Source organism: Microcebus murinus, chromosome 24 (assembly GCF_040939455.1).
Source record: "Microcebus murinus isolate Inina chromosome 24, M.murinus_Inina_mat1.0, whole genome shotgun sequence".
Taxonomy (NCBI): Eukaryota; Metazoa; Chordata; class Mammalia; order Primates; family Cheirogaleidae; genus Microcebus; species Microcebus murinus.
This window is the reverse complement of record NC_134127.1, coordinates 3,620,833-3,642,449: the sequence shown is the minus strand read 5'-3', so window position 1 is coordinate 3,642,449 and position 21,617 is coordinate 3,620,833. Positions and strand designations below refer to the sequence as shown.

Here is a 21,617-nt window from a genome sequence, read left to right as displayed (position 1 = left end):
CGAGCCGCCCCGTCGGTGCCCAGTGGCTGGCTGGCTGTGCGCACGAGGGCGTCCCTGCTGCGCCGGCCAGGGCCGGGCGGGAGTGGGGTGTGGGTGTGGGTGTGCGCGGAGGGGTCTGCCAGGCTCTGCCCCTTAAAGCCCGGCCCGGCCGGCACCCTGGCGGGGAGCAAGTGTCGCCCGCCCGGGAGCGCACCATGCCCGGCGCTCCGCTGCGGCCGGCCGCGCTCGGGCCGTTCCTCCTGCTGTGGCTGCTGCTGCCGCCGCCGGTGCCCGCGCCCCGCGCCCCGCCGCCCTGCCCCGCGGCCTGCGAGCCCACGCGCTGCCCGCCGCCGCCGTCCTGCCCCGCGGGGGCGCCGCCGCTGCCCGACCGCTGCGGCTGCTGCCGCGTGTGCCCCGCGGCCGAGGGCGAGGCCTGCGGCGGGGCTCGCGGCCGGCCGTGCGCCCCGGGGCTGCAGTGCGGGGCGCGGGCCGGCCCCCGGCGCCCCGGCGGGGCCCGGCTGGGCACCTGCGGCTGCCCGGCGGCAGCGGGCGCGGCCGTGTGCGGCAGCGACGGGCGCACCTACCCCAGCCTGTGCGCGCTCCGCGCCGAGAACCGCGCCGCGCGCCTCCGGGGCGCGCTCCCGGCCGTGCCCGTGCAGAAGGGCGGCTGCGGCGATCCAGGTGAGCGCGACGGCGGCCGCGCGCGCGCTCAGGACAACTTCTGAGCCTTAAGCGTGCCGTGTTGCCATCGCGCGGCCCCATCGCGCAGGGCCCGCCCGGCTTCGCTCGCCTCTGGGACGCAGCCGTCTGTGTTTCGGAGCCTTTCTGCCCTAGCGGGTGTCTCTCACCGCTGGCAGCCTGGTTTCTCCCCGTTCGCCCTGTGAACAGTCTTCGTTTTAAAATTTTTCCCAGTCGAGGTGACAGGCCTGGTTCCGCAAGGCATGTCCTTAGGGGCGCAGGAAGCGCGCAGGCGGGGAGGCGCAAGGGAGGAAGGAGAGGGCAAGTGCAGACGGAGGGAGGGGAGAGACGGAGCGATGCTAGAGATGACACCCGATACGGGCGGGGAGCCGGGCTCCTGCTGCCCCCCAGCAAGGAGCATTTCTTCGCAGGGACCCCAAGCGCAGGCCTGCTCAGGAGCAAGTTCAACTTCGTCGCTGCGGTGGTGGAGAAGGTGGCGCCGTCTGTGGTCCACTTGCAGCTGTTCCGCAGGTAACGGAGATGGAGGGGACGGTAACTCCCCCAGCCACTGTTTCCAAGCGCCCGCCTGCTCCAGGCCCTGTACAGGCATCATGCAGTGGTAAAAACCGCTTTGAGGAAACTGAGGCTTAAAGAAAGGTGGCATCATCGGTTCGAGGTCATTGAGTCAAAGAGCAGAGGCACAAGGATTCTGACTTCCAAATCTGAGCTTCTCCTGCGATTTGGGTGGCTGGGATTTCTTTCTCTCTCATTTCCCACAGACAAAATTTAAGGTCACATATAAGAGCGAGTAGGCATCTTGGAGGTAATCTTGCCCAGCCCCCTTGTTTGCATGCAGGGATACCCAGACCCAGAGAGTGGGGTTAATTTGTCCTATGCCACAGGCCAGTTGGTAGTGGAGACTAAGACAGAACCAGACCCTACTGATGCCCTCCTGCCTAGGCCCTTGATACTGTGGCACTAGGCGCGCTTTTGCGCATGTCGTAGGAGCAGGTACAGCCTCTTTGCCGCAGAGGCCCCGTGGGCTGCTGCACGGACCAGCTCTGAAGAAGGCAGCAGTGTCCCTGGAAAAGGCAAGACCAGCTCTCAGTGGTGCTCACAAGACTAGGGTTCTGTCTGTGGAAATTCCACTTGTACGGGGAGAAAATGAAAACACAGACGGGGAAAAGCAAAATGTCTGAGAAAACTGTGATGACAGTATGTTTAAGAAATGTGAAGTTCCCACGACTCACAAACTATGGCTGGATCCCCTGATTTTCCTGCCCTCTGCTGTTCTCTTATGGGGACAGGTGGCCTCTCAGCAGCCAGGATATTCCTGCATCCAGTGGCTCTGGGTTCATAGTGTCTGAGGATGGGCTCATTATTACCAACGCTCACGTCATCACTAACCAGCAGCGGATTCAGGTGGAGCTCCAGAATGGGGCCCAGTATGAAGCCACTGTCAAGGACATTGACCATAAATTGGATCTTGCACTGATTAAGATTGAGGCAGATGTGAGTATTTGAGGGCTGAATCACAGTCTGTGTATTTGGGGATTTTCATTTATTTGCTGATATTTTCTTTCCCACACTACATCTTTTCCAATCTGGTTTATGTTTTTTTGTTTTTTGTTTTCCTAGTCTCTTTCAGTTCTTCACACTCTTTTTTTGTTGTTTTTCTTCCATTCCTGTCTGTACATCTCTAACAATTTATATTAACTATTGAGCAGTCTTAATTTTTCCTCCTGCAACTCCTCTTCAACAGATGCTGCTTCTTGGAAAAGTATTTCTCTGCTTAGGATACCAGAAATTATTGCTAGTACACTCAAAGCTGCTGCTAAGGAATACTTTGAAGTCTTTGCTACACAAAGTGTGTTCTGCACCCTAGCAGCATCAACATGGCACCTGAGAGCTTTATAGGAATTAAGAATCTCAGACTCCACCTAGATAGGCATTCTGACTCAGAATCTGCATTTGTGATAAGACCCCCAGGTGATTTGCATGCGAATTGCAGTTTGAAAAGTGCTGCTCTGGGTCATCTTCCTGTTTGTGCCTTATTCACTTTGACTGTTAACCTTTGAACTAAGGAAATTGATAATGTTAGTTTATGTTCATCAGTTACCTTCCTGGCAGTTTGCTAAGAGTAAATTCTGCAAAGCAATCATTTTAGACCTCAGAGATGATCCTAATCATCTTCACAAGCAAGAGCTTGGTGGTAGTTGAACTTTTAGGAAGAAGTAGAAGGCAGTCATAGAATCTGTGTGGGAGGGTGCTTCTTAGATGGGCCAAAATGATATCTACAGTGTCATATCTGTGTTAGACACAAATATTGGTCAATTCTGCTCTTGATTTGTTCTTTACCTTTCTGTCGTCCTTATCCCTCCTTGACCACTGCAGACTGATCTTCCTGTATTACTACTGGGAAGATCGTCTGACCTTCGGGCTGGAGAGTTTGTGATTGCCTTGGGCAGCCCATTTTCCCTGCAAAACACAGTAACAGCAGGAATTGTCAGCACTACACAGAGAGGAAGCAAAGAGCTGGGACTGAAGAATTCAGATATGGACTACATCCAGACTGATGCAATAATTAATGTAAGTCACTTAGGAGGTCTATCCTTAGCCCGTAAGATACTGGCAGCAGTATGGTGAGAATAAAAGGACAGAATGAGTTCTTTTCTTTTTGGCCTTTGGGGATGTCCAGAGTGCAGTTAAATCCCCATGTGAGGGTTGGGAATGCCATGTTGTTCAGTCTGTTTGGTATGATCATTGGCATCCTTGTTATTTGGGGTGGTCTCTCAGGGTTTGTTATGGAGGTCACCCCATGTGGAAAGTGGGGGTCCTTTTACTGTTTGTTACCTGTACTGACTTCAGTATAGGTGAGGATATTTTGCCTGCTATGGAGGAACAGCAGGAGCTCGTTAGAGCAGGCTGCTTTTGGTAAACCTCTTTGGGAGCTATATATAAATGACAAGGAGAAATGTATTCATTGGCTTTACTGACAGCTTTTTCAAATTCTGTCCTTAGCACGGGAATTCTGGGGGGCCTCTGGTGAACTTGGTAAGTGGCCACTTTCCTTGCTACTTCATGTTTCTTTTTTTTAAAATTTTTTTAAATGTTTTTTTACTATATTTAAACCTTTCTTTTTTCTTTCTTTTTTTTTTTTTCTTTTTGGCAGTTTGTATGTTTCCTCTGCAGTATTCATGTTTCTTTTTAACTTTCAAAAACTTTACACGTTCCGAAATGCAGACGTGGGCTCTTGTGTAAAGGGTTATGGAATGATGCTTTTCTATTCTCGGATCATTAGTAAATGGTTAGGAAGAATTCAAGATCTATGATGGATTAATCATCCTGGTGTGTGATGCCATCCCAGTGAGTGCACCAGGGTTCTGGCTCTGGTTTGCCTCACATGTTTTTCTCTCCAACATGCTTTCTGTTTTCATCAGACAGTTACCAAGAGCCCTGGGTATTACACCCAGATTTATGCCTGATGACCACCTGTGGTATGCACTGCAGGTCCTTGGAGACCCCCTGCTGCAGTACATGAACTGCATGAATGAATGAATGAATGAACATATAGATTGGATCAAAGGAGGAAGTGTGGGAGTAGGGAGACCAGGTGAAAAGGAGTCATAGTAATCTAGAGGTGAGGTTAATAAGGCTGATGGAAAGGAGGGAATCGTTGGAAGACAGGCTAGATAATCAGTACTTTTAAAATGGTTTATGCTGGCCGGGCATGGTGGCTCAAGCCTGTAATCCTAGCACTCTGGGAGGCCGAGGCTGGCGGATCGCTCAAGGTCAGGAGTTCGAAACCAGCCTGAGCAAGAGCGAGACCCCCTTCTCTACTATAAATAGAAAGCAATTAATTGGCCAACTAAAAACATACATAGAAAAAATTAGCCAGGCATGGTGGCGCGTGCCTGTAGTCTCAGCTACTCGGGAGGCTGAGGCAGGAGGATCGCTTGAGCTCAGGAGTTTGAGGTTGCTGTGAGCTAGGCTGATGCCATGGCACTCTAGCCTGGGCAACACAGTGAGACTCTGTGTCAAAAAAATAAAAATGCTAATTACGGAATGTGGTCCATCCAGGTTTTTAGTCTTGACCTGCTTATAGATGATAGAAAAGCCACAACCAGCATCTGTTGCTCTGCCATGTATTTTATTCTTAAATTTATTCAGCATTTCTAGTGGAAACGCCAGGGTTTCTAATTACTCAAATACATGTGAAAACATAAGAGAGCACAATGCCATTTGACACTCAGCCTGTGGTCATGCTTTCTGAGTCCCTTTGGGCTGTTTGCTTTTGGTTCCTCTTTAAATATTACATTTGCTTTTAGGGGAATTGTGTGCAAAATGATGGACTGCTTTTTACCATTGCTTGTAATCTTTTGTCTCTGCCTTCTCCCTTAGACGATAAATTTACTAGAGCAAGCATGAAATGCAGAGTTCCAGGCCACATTCCAGACCTACTGAATTACAATCTGTATTTTAATACAACTAGAAATCTCTTTTATATCCTTTCCTTTGTGGCTAAGGGATGATGAAACGCATAAAGTGGAAAAATATATGCTGCTTCATATCTTTAGCTTAGTAGAGCTTTGTTCCGCTGAGGTCAGTTTCCCTAATTCTTGTGAATAGTTTCATTGAAGTGTCTCTGACAATCTGACAGCTTTTTGCCTTTTCCATGTTTATTTTTAGTTTCATTTAAGTAATAAAAGGGCAAATCTTCCTTCTCCTCTTATCTGTGTCACAATTCAAACTGTGGTTCACTTTTTTTTTTTGAGACAGAGTCTCACTTTGTTGCCCAGGCTAGAGTGAGTGCCGTGGCATTAGCCTGGCTCACAGCAACCTCAATCTCCGGGGCTCAAGCGATCCTCCTGCCTCAGCCTCCCGAGTAGCTGGGACTGCAGGCATGCGCCACCATGCCCGGCTAATTTTTTGTATATATATTTTTAGTTGGTCAATTAATTTATTTCTATTTTTGGTAGAGATGGGGTCTCGCTCAGGCTGGTTTCGAACTCCTGACCTTGAGCAATCCGCCCGCCTCGGCCTCCCAAAGTGCTAGGAATACAGGCGTGAGCCACCATGCCCGGCCTGTGGTTCACTTTTAAACTCAATGTAATTTACTAAAGGAAAATAACGAGCTCAAGATTAAAAAAAAAAAATCCTCAGTAGCCTTGAGCCTTTGGCCCTGAAAGGAAAGTACCTCCTGCACATGTGCACCCCCACCTCGCAGTTTGCCACTGCTGTCTATTGAGGTACGTCTCCTCTCGTTCCTCTGTTTTCTGACCGTAGGAACTTGCTTCGCTCCTTCCTCTGCTATTCTGGTTTTGCACCGTTCAGTTTGTAAAATTTCAAGACTGAGTGATGTCTCTTCCCTTGCCAGGATGGAGATGTGATTGGCATAAATACATTGAAGGTGACCGCAGGCATCTCCTTTGCAATTCCCTCAGATCGAATCAGACAGTTCTTGGCAGAATACCACGAGCGGCAGCTGAAAGGTAAAGCAGTTGGGATATTTTCACGCCCTCTTGTGTGTATCAGGAGCACTCACTCTTTCATGGAGACAGCCACTGGAATCCTATAAACCATTGGGACACTGGCATTCAGCTACCACAGTGATGGTTTGGGTGGCAATATTGGAAGACTAGGCACAAAACCAAGCATGAGTTCTACCTAGAAGTATTTGGATTGAACTAGTCTGGAAATGAAACCCAGGGGCTGGCGGTGGGTAGGTTGGTGGGAGGAATGTATGTGCTAATGACAAAAGTTCTCTGTAGGCCGGGCGAGGTGGCTCACGCCTGTAACCCTAGCACTCTGGGAGGCCGAGGCATGCAGATTGCTCAAGGCTCAGGAGTTCGAAACCAGCCTGAGCAAGAGCGAGACCCCATCTCTACTATAAATAGAAATTAATTGGCCAACTAGTATATAGAGAAAAAATGAGCCGGGCATGGTGGCGCATGCCTGTAGTCCCAGCTACTCGGGAGGCTAAGGCAGGAGGATTGCTTGAGCCCAGGAGTTGGAGGCTGCTGTGAGCTAGGCTGACGCCACGGCACTCACTCTAGCCTGGGCAACAGCGTGAGACTCTGTCTCAAAAAAAAAAAAAAAAAAAAAAAGTTCTCTGTAGCATGTATTTCATGGCGGGCAGCCTGAAAGGGCAGGTATAATAGCAAAGAGATTCTGGAACACAGGTGTCTTAAACTCTGTCAAAAGGAAAGAGCTTTTGTTGTTAGTAACACATCATAACTTTCCTTTCCAGGAAGGGCTCTTTCACAGAAGAAATATCTGGGTCTGCGAATGCTGCCCCTCACTATGAAGTAAGCATGTTTTTTTTTTTTAATTTTTAAATTTTATTTATTTATTTAATATATATATATATATATTTTATTTTAGCATATTATGGAGGTACAAGTGTTAAGGTTACATATATTGTCCATGCCCACTCCTCCCTCGAGTAAGAGCTTCAAGCGTGTCCATCCCCCAAACGTTGTACATCTTATTCGTTGTGGTTGTATACACCCATCCCCTCCTCCCCACTCCCACCCTCCCGACACCCGATAAATGTTACTCCTCTATGTCCACTTAGGTGTTGATCTGTTAATACCAATTTGCTGGTGAGTACATGTGGTGCTTGTTTTTCCATTCTTGAGATACTTCACTTAGTAGAATGGGTTCCAGCTGTATCCAGGAATATACAAGAGGTGCCATATCACCATGGTTTCTTACAGCTGAGTAGTACTCCATGGTGTACGTATACCACATTTTATTAATCCCACTCATGAGTTGATGGGCACCTGGGTTGTTTCCTCAGCTTTGCAATTGTGAATTGTGCTGGTAAGCATGTGTTTGAATATGTCCGGGCTGTTTCTCGGAGGCAGAAGCTGTAGCTGGACAATCTTAACAGAAAAGCGAAGCATTTGGACTGCAGGGACTCTGGGGACTGTGGGTCCCGTGTGCCTCTGCCTGCACCGGCACCGCTGTGCACAGTGTCTGTCACTGTGGCTGCATTCTATAATGCGAGTTGGGTCCAGGCTTTGGCATAGAGGAACAGAATACACCCAGGGGAAAATGACTGTGATCAGCTCAGTGACGTTCTCATTGGCCCCTGGGAGCCTCGAGCAGAACAGATGGAGTACCTACTGAGACTTCCAGCCTTTTCCCAGGGCTCAGAAGATTAATTCATCATGTTTCCTAACCCTCTCGCTTCTCTCAGCCTTCTTCAAGAAATGAAAAGGCAAGATCCAGATTTCCCTGATGTGAGTTCTGGGGTTTTTGTATATGAAGTGATTCAAGGAACAGCTGCTGAAAGGTAAGATAAGCGCAGGCCTTTACCCATCCACCTTTGTTCTTTTTAGATGCGTGCCAAGGTAAAAGCATGCAGGATCTCCATTTGCCCTGTCCCACACAGTGGCTACTGTGTACATGCAGTGCATATTGAACACATGAAATGTGGCCAATGTGACCTAAAATTAGTTAAATTTTAGATTTAACTAATTTAAATTTAAAAACTGAGAAGCAGTGTAAAATATTTTTCCATTAAATTATAAAATTATTGTTCCTTAAGGACTGAATTTTATTTTATTTATTTTATTTATTTAATTTTTTGAGACAGAGTCACGCTTTGTTGCCCAGGCTAGAGTGAGTGCCGTGGCGTCAGCCTAGCTCACAGCAACCTCAAACTCCTGGGCTCAAGCGATCCTCCTGCCTCAGCCTCCCGAGTAGCTGGGACTACAGGCATGCGCCACCATGCCCGGCTCATTTTTTCTATATATATTAGTTGGCCAATTAATTTCTTTCTATTTATAGTAGAGACGGGGGTCTCGCTCTTGCTCAGGCTGGTTTTGAACTCCTGACCTCAAGCAATCCACCCGCCTCGGCCTCCCAGAGTGCCCGGATTACAGGCGTGAGCCATCGTGCCCGGCCTGAATTTTATTTTAATCATTGAACTGTATGAGGTATTACCATTCTATAGTAGTATATTGGGGGGGGGGTGTTGTTTTGAGTGGATTTCAAAGACTTACATGTAATAGAGTGTAAAATGTCTATTCAAAATTTTAAAATATTGCATGTTTCAATGATAATATTTTGGATATATTGCATTAAATAAGATATATTATTAAAATTACTTTCATATGTTTAAAACTTTTTTTAAAAAATGTGGCTATTTCTACAGGATAGTGCTAACTTAGACTTGTGTACTTGTAAAGACTTTTTTGGGGGGGAGGGAGGGAGGAAGATGCTTTTCTGTAGTCTAAGAAGTCCAAGAAGAACTCATGAGTTAATAGCATAAGTTTAATTTTTTGCTAGGAATTCCCAAATCTACCCTTTCAATATTACTAGTTATTACTTAACTATTAAGTTACTAAGTCATCGATAGCTATTGATTATTGGTCATAAATATTGGTTATAATGATTACTAAGTTTAATAAATATTAATTATTAGTTATTAAGAATGGGAAGAATCCACAGGATTAAAAGTTTAAATACACATTTTAGGTATTTTTAAATCCTTTCTCTGTTTTGAGCTCTCAATGAAATAAAGCCAAGGTCAGAGCAGCCCCCAAAAGAAGGTTCTCTAGGTGACTTCACTGTTGTTTTGAAACATTTAACAGTAACTACTGAGAAAGAGGTAGCTTGTCCTACAAACATTATTCTCCTGGATTTCTCTCTTGTTATTTCTTTATTGCCTCCCTCTGTTTTTATTTTTCCAGAGCTCAGTAATCTGTTTAGATTATGGCCATACTTTCACTAGGGGGAAAGAAACTATAGGGCAGTGCTCAGCATAGCTAAGTGTTAGGTCTCATGTTACTATTAATAAATTTGGCTTGTCACAGCCTTTTCTAGACTTTCCTGGTTCCCTCCCTGCTCCACCTCCCCACTCCTCCTTATTTTTAACTTCTGGTTCAAGGCCAACGTGTTTTCTTTCGGCTAAGTCCTTGCTACTCAAAAGTAGACCAGTAGCATTAGCAGCAGCTGGAGCGTGTTAGCTAAGAATGCAGACTCACAGGCCCCACCTTTGGCCCCCTGAATCCGAATCTGCATTTTTTTTTAAACGAGATTCCCAGGTGATTCCTATGCACATTAAAATGTGAGAATTACTGCTGGGAGTCCCTGAAAAATAGAAATCCATTATTTCTGGCCTTCACCCACTTATGCCTAATAATAATAGTTACACTAATAATAGCTGGTACTTGATGAAACATTGACTGTATCTGAGGCACTGTTTAAAGTGTTTTATATACTTGTTTGAGCCCCCAAGAGTCTTATGATATAGGTGCTAATATTATTTTACAGAGGAAGCAGCTGTGTGGTACAGAGAGGTTATCTTGCATAGTTGCACAGGAAGTCAGCACAGGGATGTGGCCCCTGGCTTGACCCTTCTATGATCCTGCTTTTGAGGCTGCTTTTTTGTTTGTTTTGAGAGGCAGAATGACTTAGGGGCAAGAAGATGGGTTTTCAAGTCTGAAAGACCCAGGATCAACTCCTACGTTCGCCTCTTACAAGTTACGTGACATGGGAAAGGTCATTTATCCTGTCTGAGCCTTAGTTCTTCATATTTGGTGCGTAGTTGGCGCTCAGTAATAATGTGCAGATTTCTTTCTTTTTCTCTTTTCCTGCTCACAGAACTAGAATTATGAATTCTTTATGCACGCTTGTTCCAAGTCATCCTCCTAAGCTGTCCTTGTTCTAAACGTGTTTCCTGCTTTTAGCTCTGTGCTCAGGCGTCTCTTTGTATCCACTTGCTTTAAATTTCCTAATTCTTTTAAAACTCCACATATATTGATAATCCCACCATATTATCAGTCTTCCTTTGGCTTTTCATTTCCCTTAAATGGGGTCTCCTGGAGTCATTTAATTTGATGTTTTTCCCCCAGCCTGTTTTTACCTTTAAGACAAATCATTAGCATGGCTATGTAGTTACAGAAGTGTTTTGTATTTGGAGCAAGTTTCTTCTTCTAGAATATATATCCAATATGAAGCAGTGATGTAGGACACTGAACATAATCACAGCTTTGGGGGAAGGGAGCCTAGAGCCAGAGTTTTAAATATTTAAAGTCAGGTTGATTTATTGGAAGCAGAACTTCTATAATGCAGCTCAGTATACCTTCCTATGCATGAAGATGGGCAAGTATGTGGGTTGTCAAAATAAAATTGACCAAAATATAACCTTGTCTGGGGAAAAAATGGACTGCTTGGGCTTTTCACTTTTGCTGGTGAGACCGGCAGTGTGCCTGAGGTTAACAGAAATTAGAGATTAGACAGGAGTTGATTTGGAGAAAGGACGGATCTTTCCATCTTGATTGCAAATCCCATTTGTCCTTTTTTTGAATGAGAAATAAATACCGTCCCTGTTGGGCCACAAAAAAAAAAAAAAAAAATTAGAGATTAATAGAAATTAACAGCTGAACTTCCCATGCCAAACCAAATCCAGTAAGTGGGAAGAGTAAACTTCTTATGTGGTACTGATAGGATATTAATTTTATAAAGGTCAACAGGACTGTTGTCCTCCAGGTGGTTTTGCAGCACCAGAAGGTGCTGTGAAAAGAACAGCCCTCAGATTGGGAAGGATCGAGGCTATTTCTGGTTACCCGGTTTGTATGTTTAATGCCAGCAAAACAGTAATGCCATAAAAACAAACAAACAAACAAACAAAAAAAACCCTCTTCTTACAATTTCATGGTCCTTTTTTTCCCCTTTCCCTTTCTAGCTCTGGGTTGAGAGACCATGATGTAATTGTCAGCATAAATGGGCAACCTGTTACGACCACAGCTGATGTTATCGAAGCTGTTAAGGACAGTGATTCCCTTTCCATCACTGTTCATCGGGGAAGACAAGTTTTGTTCCTGACCGTCACACCTGAAATAATCAATTAAGTCTTGCTGTAAAGAGAGATTATTTAACACAACCAAAGTTATAATTACCTGGTTTGTATTGAAGATGTGCCAAAGGTGGCAAGGGGTTTTGGAATCTCTTTCTGATGAGGAAAAAAAAGATGCTTTGAACACACTCACACACACACACTCACACACACACACTCACACACACACACACACACACACACATACACACACACACACACACACACATTCAGGGATCATCAGGTTGGGGCTGCTCTTAAGAAGTGCTGTTAAGAACTGTTGTTACGAAGCCTTACTAAGCCAAATGGAAGAAGGAAATGTTGCCAGGAAGTCTGGGGAACTGATAACATTTTATTTAAAGATAGGAAACAACTAAAAAACAGGCAGTTTCCAATTTAACCTTGACAGAGGGAAGGGACACTTTAGTATAGTAAACCTCTATAGCCACAAACTAGATATAACACACACATACACAAACAGATCTATCTACCAAATATTAAGCAACCACCTGAATCGAGTGTAGAGATAATCAATTTTTTAATAATACTCTTTTGGTCAATGAGTTTTTGAGGTTGTATCACATTTGGCTGGGGTTTATGGATATAGTAGATTGGTATCATTTAGAAATCAAATTGAAACTGACAATTACAGATTGTCACACAGAAATAGTACTCATGATTCTCAAATTATTGCTCTAGCAATGGAAACAACTTTTGTTGTTTCCACTGCTAGAAACAACAGCAGCTTTTCTGACTCTGAGAAGGGTTCCTTCTCCTGTCCAAGTTCTAACTAGGCCTGATCCTGCTTAGCTTCTGAGATCAGACAAGATTGGGCGCATTCAGGGTGGTATGGACATATACAAGAAGGGCTTCTTTTATAAAACAGATTCTTTAATTTACGGACATTTAGCTTTTTTACTCAAGCTCTTCCTCTTGTAACATTAATGATTTCGAGTCTTGGAGCTGCCAAAGTTTTTTTCTTTAAAGGAAACAACTTTTGATGGAGTTTGTGAATATTCTTAGGAGATTATTAAAAAGGTGTGGGATGAAGCAGGACTTGATAAGCTTTAAAGGTTTATTTTGGGTAAGATTGAAGTTAAAAAAACAAAAACATGGGATCCTTGAGCCTTTAAATTCTATGCAGAATTTTACATGTATGTGTATCTTTCTGGGGAGTAAGTCTGGTTTCTTTATGACCCATGACAATTTAAAATATACTGACTTAGGGCACAGAGATTCTGAATTAAAAGTCTACCAATTGTTACTGTTTTAAGCAAGGTTAAGGTCAGTGTGGTACAGAACTTTCAAGACAGAACAGAATAATCTGTTCTAATTTTTTACACCATTGTTACCTTTAATAATATAAGAACAGTGATCATATTAATCAGGGATGATAAAGCAGAAGTTCTTAGGAAAGCTGCTACAAAATGATAAAATATATCCAGGGAAGCTACTTTAACTGTGATTCTTCATCTCTAAGTCAATTATCATGAGATAAATGTTGAGTAGTTCTACCTTGATTGTTTCTGGAATTTGTAAGTTATTTTGAATAGCAGGCTTTCAGTTTGCCTTGGTCACAAATTCCACCTGTTATTTTATGTGTGATAGTTCTTTCGACTTACATTGCAAAAGGATGAGAAGCAATTTTTAAAACTTATAAACTACTTACATTTCTTTTATTCCCAGTGATTTGGGAATGCAAAAGCTTGGCTGTGTGTCTCTTTCTGATTGCTATAGCCCATAGAGAGCCTTTAGTACCATGCTTATTCTGAGTCTGAATGTGTTCAGTTCCTTTGTGTCCCCATAAATCATGTCCTAGTTCCACCCTAGTATCCAATATTCTTTAAGTAGGAGTGTATTTTTCTTTCCAAGGGCACAAGGCTCCTCACTTTATCTTACCTAATCATGAATAATAGTTTTACAGAAACTTGTATGAAATCTTTTTTTTATCAGCCTACAACATGGGCTCCATAAACTGATAAATACTAATATTTAGAAAGGATAATTCTGCCAAGAGGAATAGTTCAGCTCACATACATGTCTGCTACTGTGTTGGTTCTCAAAACATAATTGGCATGAAGAAATTATTACACTGCATGTTCTGTTTCTGGAGCGTAATAATGGTGACACAACAGGGTTTATTAATAGGGTGGTTCATCGCAAATGCCTAGTTTTCGGCAAAAAAAAAAAAAAATAGCATTTTGAGTTTCACTCTCCATACTGAAAATACTTATACAGCACACCAGGTTGGCAAAATTTATTGTGCAATTTAAATTTGGAAAGTCGGAATTTCAGTGTGTATTAAAATGGTCAATGGTCATTTCTACTTCTGCTGAAGATTTTCATTGGCTCAGCTTCAGGTCTCCTCTGCATGAAGACTCGGGGTCACGAAAGGCTCGTGGATAAAAATTTCACTTTACTCATCCTGTTAGGTCCACTTGCTTCCAGGGACTGAAGATACAGCAATGTACACAAATAAAGACTATGGAAACTCCTCCACAGCTTATGAGTTAGTTGCTATCTTTTATGTTTTGTCCACGAGGAAAGGTACAACGCATATTTTGTTTTTCCTAGTCTGCAAAAGGTGAACTCTGGGTCGGGAATCCAAAGTCCAGAGGCGCCTTCTTAACCAAACTGGTCCCCTCCGAAGAAGACTTTTGAGCCTGCAGAGAAGAATTCAGAAGGCAGAGCTTGTACCTGCCTCCCTGGGCCCTGACAGTGGCTCTTTTCAGTAAACAGTGCACCAGTTGCTGCCATCACTTGGCATCAACCCTCCAGTAATGAGCAAAATGAGGTCAACAAACCACCAAATCCCAAGCCCTCCGAGAGTCAACAGCTTCCCTACTGCTGTGCCAGTGTGTCCCAGACAGAAACGGTCCACTCCAAAACATCCCAGGAAGAAGGAGTAGAGCAAAGTGGTTATGAAGTAGTGTCCGGTATACCTAGACAATAGGAATGAAAAGGAAGATGTCTTACTGCATGAACATTAAAACACTTCAGATTAATGGATTTAACACAAGTGAGCAGATGGTACAGCAGTCCCTCCACGGCCTCTCACCCTCTGTTTTGTATTCTTTTATGAGACGGACAGTCAGGTGCAGCCACAAGAGGAGAGGCTCAGGAGAAACAAAAGCTTATTATACTCACAGGTCCTAGAGACAGGAGGTACAGCCTATCACGCAGGGCTTTGTGGGAAAGACACCATGGTGGTAAGAAGGCAGGAGTGAGGGGAAGGTTTAGGTCACTGCCTTTATGGGGTTTCTGTAGGAAAGGGAAGGCAGGGCAGAGCAAATCGTTTGGGATTGGCTAGTTTGAATAATTTCGGCAAGGTCTAAACTACAGGTGTGGTCCCTTTTTACCTGGCACCTGGTCCTGGGATGATTAAGGCAGAGGAATATTGTCTCCTGGCGTGTACAGGTTTGATACCAGAAATATGTCTGGTTTGCCTATCAGACATGATAGTTTGCCTATCAAAGACATGCTCCTGGCTAGGCCTTTTGCTATCTCTAAGAAACAACCTCAGCCTCAGGAGGGGCAGTTTTTCCCCAACCAGAAAGGTTTTTTAATATGTCAAGCATTATAATACATAAAAGAATAAAAAAAACCCTTTTTTTAAATATATCCTCTTAGCTCCTACTTTTCTCCCCTGCCAAAATCTCTAGTTGGTCTAGGGTCTCAATAGAGTACTTGCTAAGATATGGAGAACCTCTAAGAACAAATACTGACTTTTGCAGAGTTGGATTGGACAAGAAATTAGCAAGCACATTTGCATAATAGGCATCTTGGTAGCAATGGAGTCTGGCCTCCCACCCTCCCCTACAGAGGCTCCTTTCCTGAGGCTTGGGTGGCTTTCCCTGAGTGTGGTTCTCTAAGGAAGCACTGTCCTTAAATGAACACTTGATCTCTGCACACCTTTGCTGCTGTTTTGTAGCAACTAAAAGCGAGTACTTCTCCATAAGGCTTTTGTGCTTACACTGATGACACAGCTGCAGTTACTGTAGTATCAGTAAACACAGCCACTGACTCTTACAGTTAGCACTCTGCCTGAGTAAATTCTGTGCCTTCAAGCAGAATTTACAGAAATGACCTTGGTCTTTTAACTTAAAGATAAACTGATTTTCAGAGTAAGGAGTCCACCTCCACTTTTCATAATAAAAGCTTTATTCCTAAAATACCAAGGCAATTTTCATAGGATTTTATACCTTGCATAGGAATTGTGGAGCCAGATCATCTGGCTCAACTCCTTCATTTTGTAGATGAGGGAAAGACTCTGAATGCCCACAGGCACTTAGGGAAAGAGGCATTTTGGACTTAGGACTTCTGATCTCAAGTCCAGTGTCCCCTCTACTATAAACTCACTACCTCTGTCGATGGATTATGCACAATAGTAACCAAATACCCTCTTTAACACTTAAAAAGTCACATCAAAAACTGGCAAGGAAAATGGCTCTACCTCCACCCAATTACCAACTACATCACTGAAAGTAACACTTACTTTATACAAGGTTTATTTTCTCGTAGGAAGGTCCTAGGACTGGCACACTCAATTCCATCCAGTGCCCGGCACTGGACTGAAGTGTGTTCCACATCACTGTAGGCCTGTCCACCGAACTGTGCAATAACCACAAAACCAAAACAAAACAAACTCAACAAAGCAAGTAAGACAAAAGTATATCTTTATATTATTTAATAAAAGCTGTGTGAGGACTACAATCATTCTAACAAGGTTGAGGTAAAGCTGTCCTCAAGAAAAAGGAATTTAGTGACTTATTTCAAGTGATTTTAGATTAGTTTATCCTAAATGTACATTGTTTAAATAAACTCCTGCTTTTTTCTTCATGACTAGCTTCTTCAATAACATAGCAAAAAAAAAAAAAAACCCATAATTTTGTCAAATGCCATTTAGAAGAGATGGACAGAATATTAATACTTTAATTATCCTACATTTATAGGAAAAAGACCACAAATCAGAACATTTGGGAATGAGTATTTAAAAAAGTCAATGTGTATTAGAGATCTGTTTTATATTCATTATAAATTAGCATAATTAGGTAAGAATTCAGGATGTCATTTAGCCCATGAATGTGAGATTATCAGGCATCTGTAGTACACCTATAGTGTAAATTTAAATTGCAGCAAACAAATTTCAGAACTGGGCCTCTTATCCTTTGTTTAACTGAATTCTAGCAGAGAACACACAACCATACATTTTTTATTGCCAGTTTATGTTTTATTAATATTTTCATTGGAGTGTTACTCAAAGGGAAGGGATTAGGAAAAAAACGATGCTGCCTCCTCATACCTCCACACTTCCCCGCTACCAAATCAGGTGCCTGAGTGCTGTTAGTCCTTTAGGACTTCTGGGTGAGGTGAGAGTTTGAGTGTCTTCATAGGATAAACTTAGGTTTTCTTTCTTTTTTTTTTTTTTGAGCAGAGTTTTACTCTGTCGCCCAGCTAGAGTGCAGTGGCAGCCTCATAGCTCACTGCAACCTCAAACTCTGGGCTCTAGCAATCCTCCTGCCTCAGCCTCCCAAGTAGCTGGGACTATAGGTGTGAAGCATGACTGGCTAATTTTTCTATTTTTAGTAGAGACAGAGGTCTTGCTTTTGTTGAGGCTGGTCTCAAACTCCTGAGCTCAAGCGATCCTCCAGCCTTGGCCTCCTAGAGAGCTAGGATTATAGGCGTGAGCCACTGCACCTGGCCAGGATAAATTTAGTTTTTAATTAAAATAGGCAAAAGTGAGTGATCCCTATACAATGCTAACTCCAACTTCTATCAGTTGTTATCCACAGAACAAAATTTCATAATATTTAAAATATTTCTCTACACGATTTCAGTATGACTTGCCTTTTACATCTTATTACTGTCAGATTTATTCCTCTGTGTCTGATTCATTACATCGACATATATTGCACTGTGGTGAAGTCAGGGCCTTCAGTGCATACATCACTGAAGTAACACATCGTACCCACCAAGCAATCTCCTATCATCCAGCCTCCTCCCACCCCGACCACTCCGAGTCTCATCTCTGTGTCTGAATTAGTACAAAAAATATTTTCCTATAATTCTCTTAACACCTAATTTAATCTAGACTTGCATTATGTAACACAATATAAGGGTGACTCCATAGTGGGGAGGAGATTCATAAACTTCCTTGGTTTTTGAGACTGATCAGAAAGTGTGTACCAGCTTTAGGAATATTATTAATGGAACTGAATGGCTTCTTTTCGTTTTAAGAAGCCATTGTTACTAAAGGTTTCCCCTGGAATACTTTAACCTCCTACAAAGACATATACTGATAGACCACATCTATTTCCTAAGGACACGGTGGAACCTGCTTTCCTTCTGAAAAGAAAGGTCATCAGCAAGAGGATCTCTGCCTCAAATGTGTGTGCAACAAATATACTGCCCAATCCATCATCAGTTTTAGAAAGTGCATAGCCATTCTTTTGCTTTCAGGAATGTGCACGCCTTGAAGGAGAGCCGGGGTGAAATTTTAGCTTCACATCTGTCAATCTCAATGGCCATAGGAACCAAAGACAGGTTGGTCACTGTACTTGGGTGGTTTTGGCACAGAGATCGCTCCTTCATGAGGAAACTGAATGTCTTGGTCAGTTACTGACACTGGCCAGGGAGGAAATTTCCAGTAACAGTCATTCTGACAAAATTTTTCAAAAAAGTAACTTTGTACTGCTTATACTTTTCTGTAACAGCATTTAGCCAGTACTATTTCTCAGGGGAAGAGTTTGTTTAAACAATAAAACAAAAGCCCACCTTGAGACAACCATAACCAAGTTCTTGCGATGCGGTTGCATTTCCAACATGATCCACTGGGTCTTCACATTCTATAAATTCTTCAGGTCTGTAATTCAACAGTAAGATCACGATCACATGATCTTTGCAAGTTGCTGTTTACACGCACAAAATTGAAACAGGCAAGAGACATTTCTTCACCAGCTTTTCTGGGGTTCAGTTTCACTCTGCAAGCCCTCTATCAAGCCAAGAGGTTGGCGTCAATTAGACTGAAGCACAGTAGGTCTGACTGACAGCTACCCAAATTAACCTTTTACTAGAGAAAGGGGGAGGTGTTAGTGGTTCTGTTTCTACATGGATTCTACTTCTGCTATGGCTTCATTTCTTCGATAGTCAAACAACCACGAGTCTGGGGGAAGGGCAGAATTTAAGCTAAAGGATTCTCAGTTGTCTTTGCATTTCCCAAACGCCTTTTCTTATTTGATCAAAAAGAGATATGAAAAAAGTGGCTTGGTTCTGCAACGGTAAGAGTGCTGCCTTTAAAAAAGAAGTGCCTTGTAGGCAGAGAAAAGTCATTTACTCCATTTATGCCTCACTCGGCACTGGCGCCTAATTCATATCGACTAACAGCTAACACTCCTCTTTGGCTAAAGGGCGCAGGACGGGGAAGGCACAGACAGCCTCGTGTACCCTTCTTCCAGATGCCACATGATGTCACTCCTCCCCAGTTCTCCTCACTCGGGATCCCAAAGGATCTGCCACCGACACACAAGTCTTTTCCCTGCACAGGTGAGAGGAGTGAGGAACCTGTCACGACATCACCTCCTGCGTGCTGACTACCAGGTCCTCAAGCGGAGAGGGGTCTGGAGAAAAAAGCAGCCTCCCCCCCCGTGACCCCGACACCCACATATCCATGGCCCGATCTCCGTATCTACCCGCCTCGAGCCCCGGTGGCTTACAGGTAAGAGCAGAGGATGACTGGAGAGTGGGGGTCGCCATATTCCCAGCTCGGAGCACCCGCGGAGCCCTCCGGGTGGGCGGTGGAGGCGAGCTCAGGCTCGGCGGTGGCATTTTGCGAGTGGCTCCGGGAGACACAGTGCAGCAGCAGTAGATTCCCCAGCAGCAAAGCCGCCTGGCCGCACAGAAGTAAGTAACTCACCGGGCAACCACCCAGCACCATCTTCCCGGACCCAGCGGCGGACGACCCGCCTCAACCACAAACGCAGGCCGGCACCGCCGACCCGGGCCCAGCCAGGGCGAGCCTCTCCGCGTAGCTCTCTCCCGGCTGCCAAACAGCCAATGGGCGCGCAGCTCCAAGCTCCGCCCACCGTCGCCAGCCAACCAGAAAGGGCTGACCAGAGGGAGGCAGGGCTCCGCTGCGCGGCGCCTCAGCTTCCCAGTTCCTCTTCTGGGTCTCTCACGCTCCTCCTCCTTTTGCGCCGAGTGCTTCCTCCAATTGGTTCCCTCGACTCCCCCCCTCCCCCCGGGAGTAGGAGGGCCTTGGAGCAGAGTGGGCGGGGCGGATAGTGACGGGGCGGGGCGGACTTGGGGCGGACGATTTAGAAATCCCATTCTCCCGCCGGGGACTAGATTTTTTTCCCTACGTCAGCATAGGGAGCGCGGTGTCGGGAGCGAGCTCGGGCCAAGTTGCGTCACCGCCGCGCGCCCGCGCGCGCGCGCGCTCGTCCCCGGGCGCGCGCCTCCCGGCCAGTCCCGGGGCCCCAGCGGGGCAGGGAAATGATGGGAGAGGCGGAGGCCGGGGCGAGCGGCTGTTGAGCGAACCTGCGGAGTCGGCCGAGATGAGGGCGGGCGCGGGCTCGCCCGTGGGGCCTCGCCGTCTGCAGTGGCTGCTGTTGTTCGGCCTGGTGGGCCCGGTGCTCGGTGGGGCGCGGCCAGGTGGGTGTCCGCCCCCCAGGGTCGTCGGGCTGGCGGTTCCCGCGGGCTGGGCGCTCGCGTGAGCCCGTGGTGCCGGGCGTGGCGGCGCCCGGCCTGGGGCCGGACCGGGCCGGACCTGCGGGGGCCGCGCTCAGGGGTCTGGCGCCCCGAGCCCTGTCGGCCGCGGGCGCCCGTGTGCTCCCACTTCCTCCGCCCGCCGCCGCGGCGCGCGGCCGGCCCGGCTCTCGGGGCTCTGCGCCCGGCGCCCGCCTCGGAGCGGGAGAGCGCGGCAGGCTGGGCGCCGGCGTCTCCGCGGCTCAGCGCGGGCGTTAGTTAGCGTCCCTCGGAAAGAGCCTGAGGGGCGCGGCTTTCGCTTCAGGGCTATCCTAATTTGAGATCTCGACGGGTCGTTCTGTCAGCAGAGTGGCCGGTAGACTCACAGAACTGAATTTGGGGAGTGGGGTAAAGGGGTGAGGGGGGGAGGACGGCGCTCGTTTTTCTCGGGCCGTTTTTTTTTTGTTGTAAGAATACTTTTATTTTTTGGAGACCAAGTGCTACACATTTCCATAGCCAAACAGCCTCTTCTGTGTTGGCACAGGGTGCGCAGTGTCTTAAATCCGGACACATAATCCCTGCTCTGTTTAACTCATAGGATTATCGTAAGAATTCAGTCACTTGTGTGAAATCCTTCTTGGGTTGTGAAACTTCCCTCGACTGTGTGGGATATGTGTATTGGAGATGCCCGAACATAGGGGAAACAAATCGTCAACACTCTAGCTTCTTGCTGGAAACAACTTCTTTGTTTGTTTTGGCTTTTGTATTAATTATTGTTTGGATGGTTGCATTTTCCCTGTCGACGATAGAGTATAATGGAGAATGGTTTTTTTTTTTTTGTTTTTTTTTTTACCAGATCAATGCTTTGAGAGCTGTTGAAAGGTGATGATGGAAAATTTCAGTGCAGGACTGCTGACCTTTAGGAAACTAATTACATTTTTTATCTTTGGTTTCTTTTTAAATTAAGGGTATTCGCCCCAGTGCAGAAATTGCATGGGAAATTGCCAAATCCTTTCTTGTTAAAACTACTTTTTTTCTGTGGTATTCTAGATGGTTAACATTCACTAACATATAAGCATATTCGCCCCAGTGCAGAAATTGAATGGGAAATTGCCAAATCTTTTCTTGTTAAAACTACTTTTTTTCTGTGGTATTCTAGATGGTTAACATTCACTAACATATAGAGTGAGGTAGAGTATACATCTGGAGTTTTAGTAATATGTGATTTAAAGATAAATAAGACTACATTTTTAATGTTAATGTATATGTTGACTGTTACATAACCTGTATGTAGATGAATGGAATATCCTTAGGGTCTTTAACTGTGGCTTCAACAGGTTATGGCCATCCCGTCATTTAAGCAGGTATATACTCCTTCAAAATTTAGGCAGCGTTTATGGCAATATTATAAACACCATGCTTAATGCTT

General features: G+C 45.1%; 3 protein-coding genes across 3 annotated transcripts in view; 2 read left to right on the top strand and 1 right to left on the bottom strand.

Moving 5' to 3' along the window:
- Positions 1-194: 194 nt before the first annotated feature.
- On the top strand, positions 195-12,975 carry HTRA4 (HtrA serine peptidase 4). The gene is made up of 9 exons (XM_020282816.2): positions 195-660; positions 1,089-1,188; positions 1,965-2,169; positions 3,052-3,246; positions 3,679-3,711; positions 6,035-6,149; positions 6,908-6,965; positions 7,862-7,957; positions 11,357-12,975. Exons 1-9 carry the CDS (start codon positions 195-197, stop codon positions 11,520-11,522), a joined length of 1,434 nt encoding a protein of 477 aa, XP_020138405.2. The 3' UTR covers positions 11,523-12,975.
- Positions 12,976-13,748: 773 nt separating this feature from the next.
- On the bottom strand, positions 13,749-19,544 carry TM2D2 (TM2 domain containing 2). The gene is made up of 4 exons (XM_012763009.3): positions 19,219-19,544; positions 18,281-18,368; positions 16,002-16,117; positions 13,749-14,448 (listed from the first exon to the last, which is right to left on the bottom strand). The coding sequence occupies exons 1-4, from the start codon at positions 19,437-19,439 to the stop codon at positions 14,235-14,237; spliced, it is 639 nt and encodes a 212-aa protein (XP_012618463.1). The 5' UTR covers positions 19,440-19,544; the 3' UTR covers positions 13,749-14,234.
- Positions 19,545-19,940: 396 nt separating this feature from the next.
- ADAM9 (ADAM metallopeptidase domain 9) overlaps positions 19,941-21,617 on the top strand; it is a 95,882-nt gene continuing 94,205 nt past the window's right edge. Inside the window, exon 1 of the mRNA XM_020282470.2 lies at positions 19,941-20,155. Within this exon, the coding sequence (XP_020138059.2) occupies positions 20,059-20,155 (97 nt within the window). The 5' untranslated portion in view covers positions 19,941-20,058. The remainder of the gene's footprint in view (positions 20,156-21,617) is intronic.

Excerpts from the sequence above, each read along its gene's own strand:
- HTRA4 (XM_020282816.2), top strand. The coding sequence starts at position 195 with ATGCCCGGCGCTCCGCTGCGGCCGGCCGCGCTCGGGCCGTTCCTCCTG. Across the intron at positions 2,170-3,051 it reads TGATTAAGATTGAGGCAGAT|ACTGATCTTCCTGTATTACT; the intron begins GTGAGTATTTGA and ends TGACCACTGCAG. Across the intron at positions 3,712-6,034 it reads GGGGGCCTCTGGTGAACTTG|GATGGAGATGTGATTGGCAT; the intron begins GTAAGTGGCCAC and ends TTCCCTTGCCAG.
- TM2D2 (XM_012763009.3), bottom strand. The coding sequence starts at position 19,439 with ATGGTGCTGGGTGGTTGCCCGGTGAGTTACTTACTTCTGTGCGGCCAG. Across the intron at positions 16,118-18,280 it reads TTGGTTATGGTTGTCTCAAG|TTCGGTGGACAGGCCTACAG; the intron begins GTGGGCTTTTGT and ends GTTATTGCACAG. Across the intron at positions 14,449-16,001 it reads GAAAATAAACCTTGTATAAA|GTATACCGGACACTACTTCA; the intron begins GTAAGTGTTACT and ends CCTATTGTCTAG.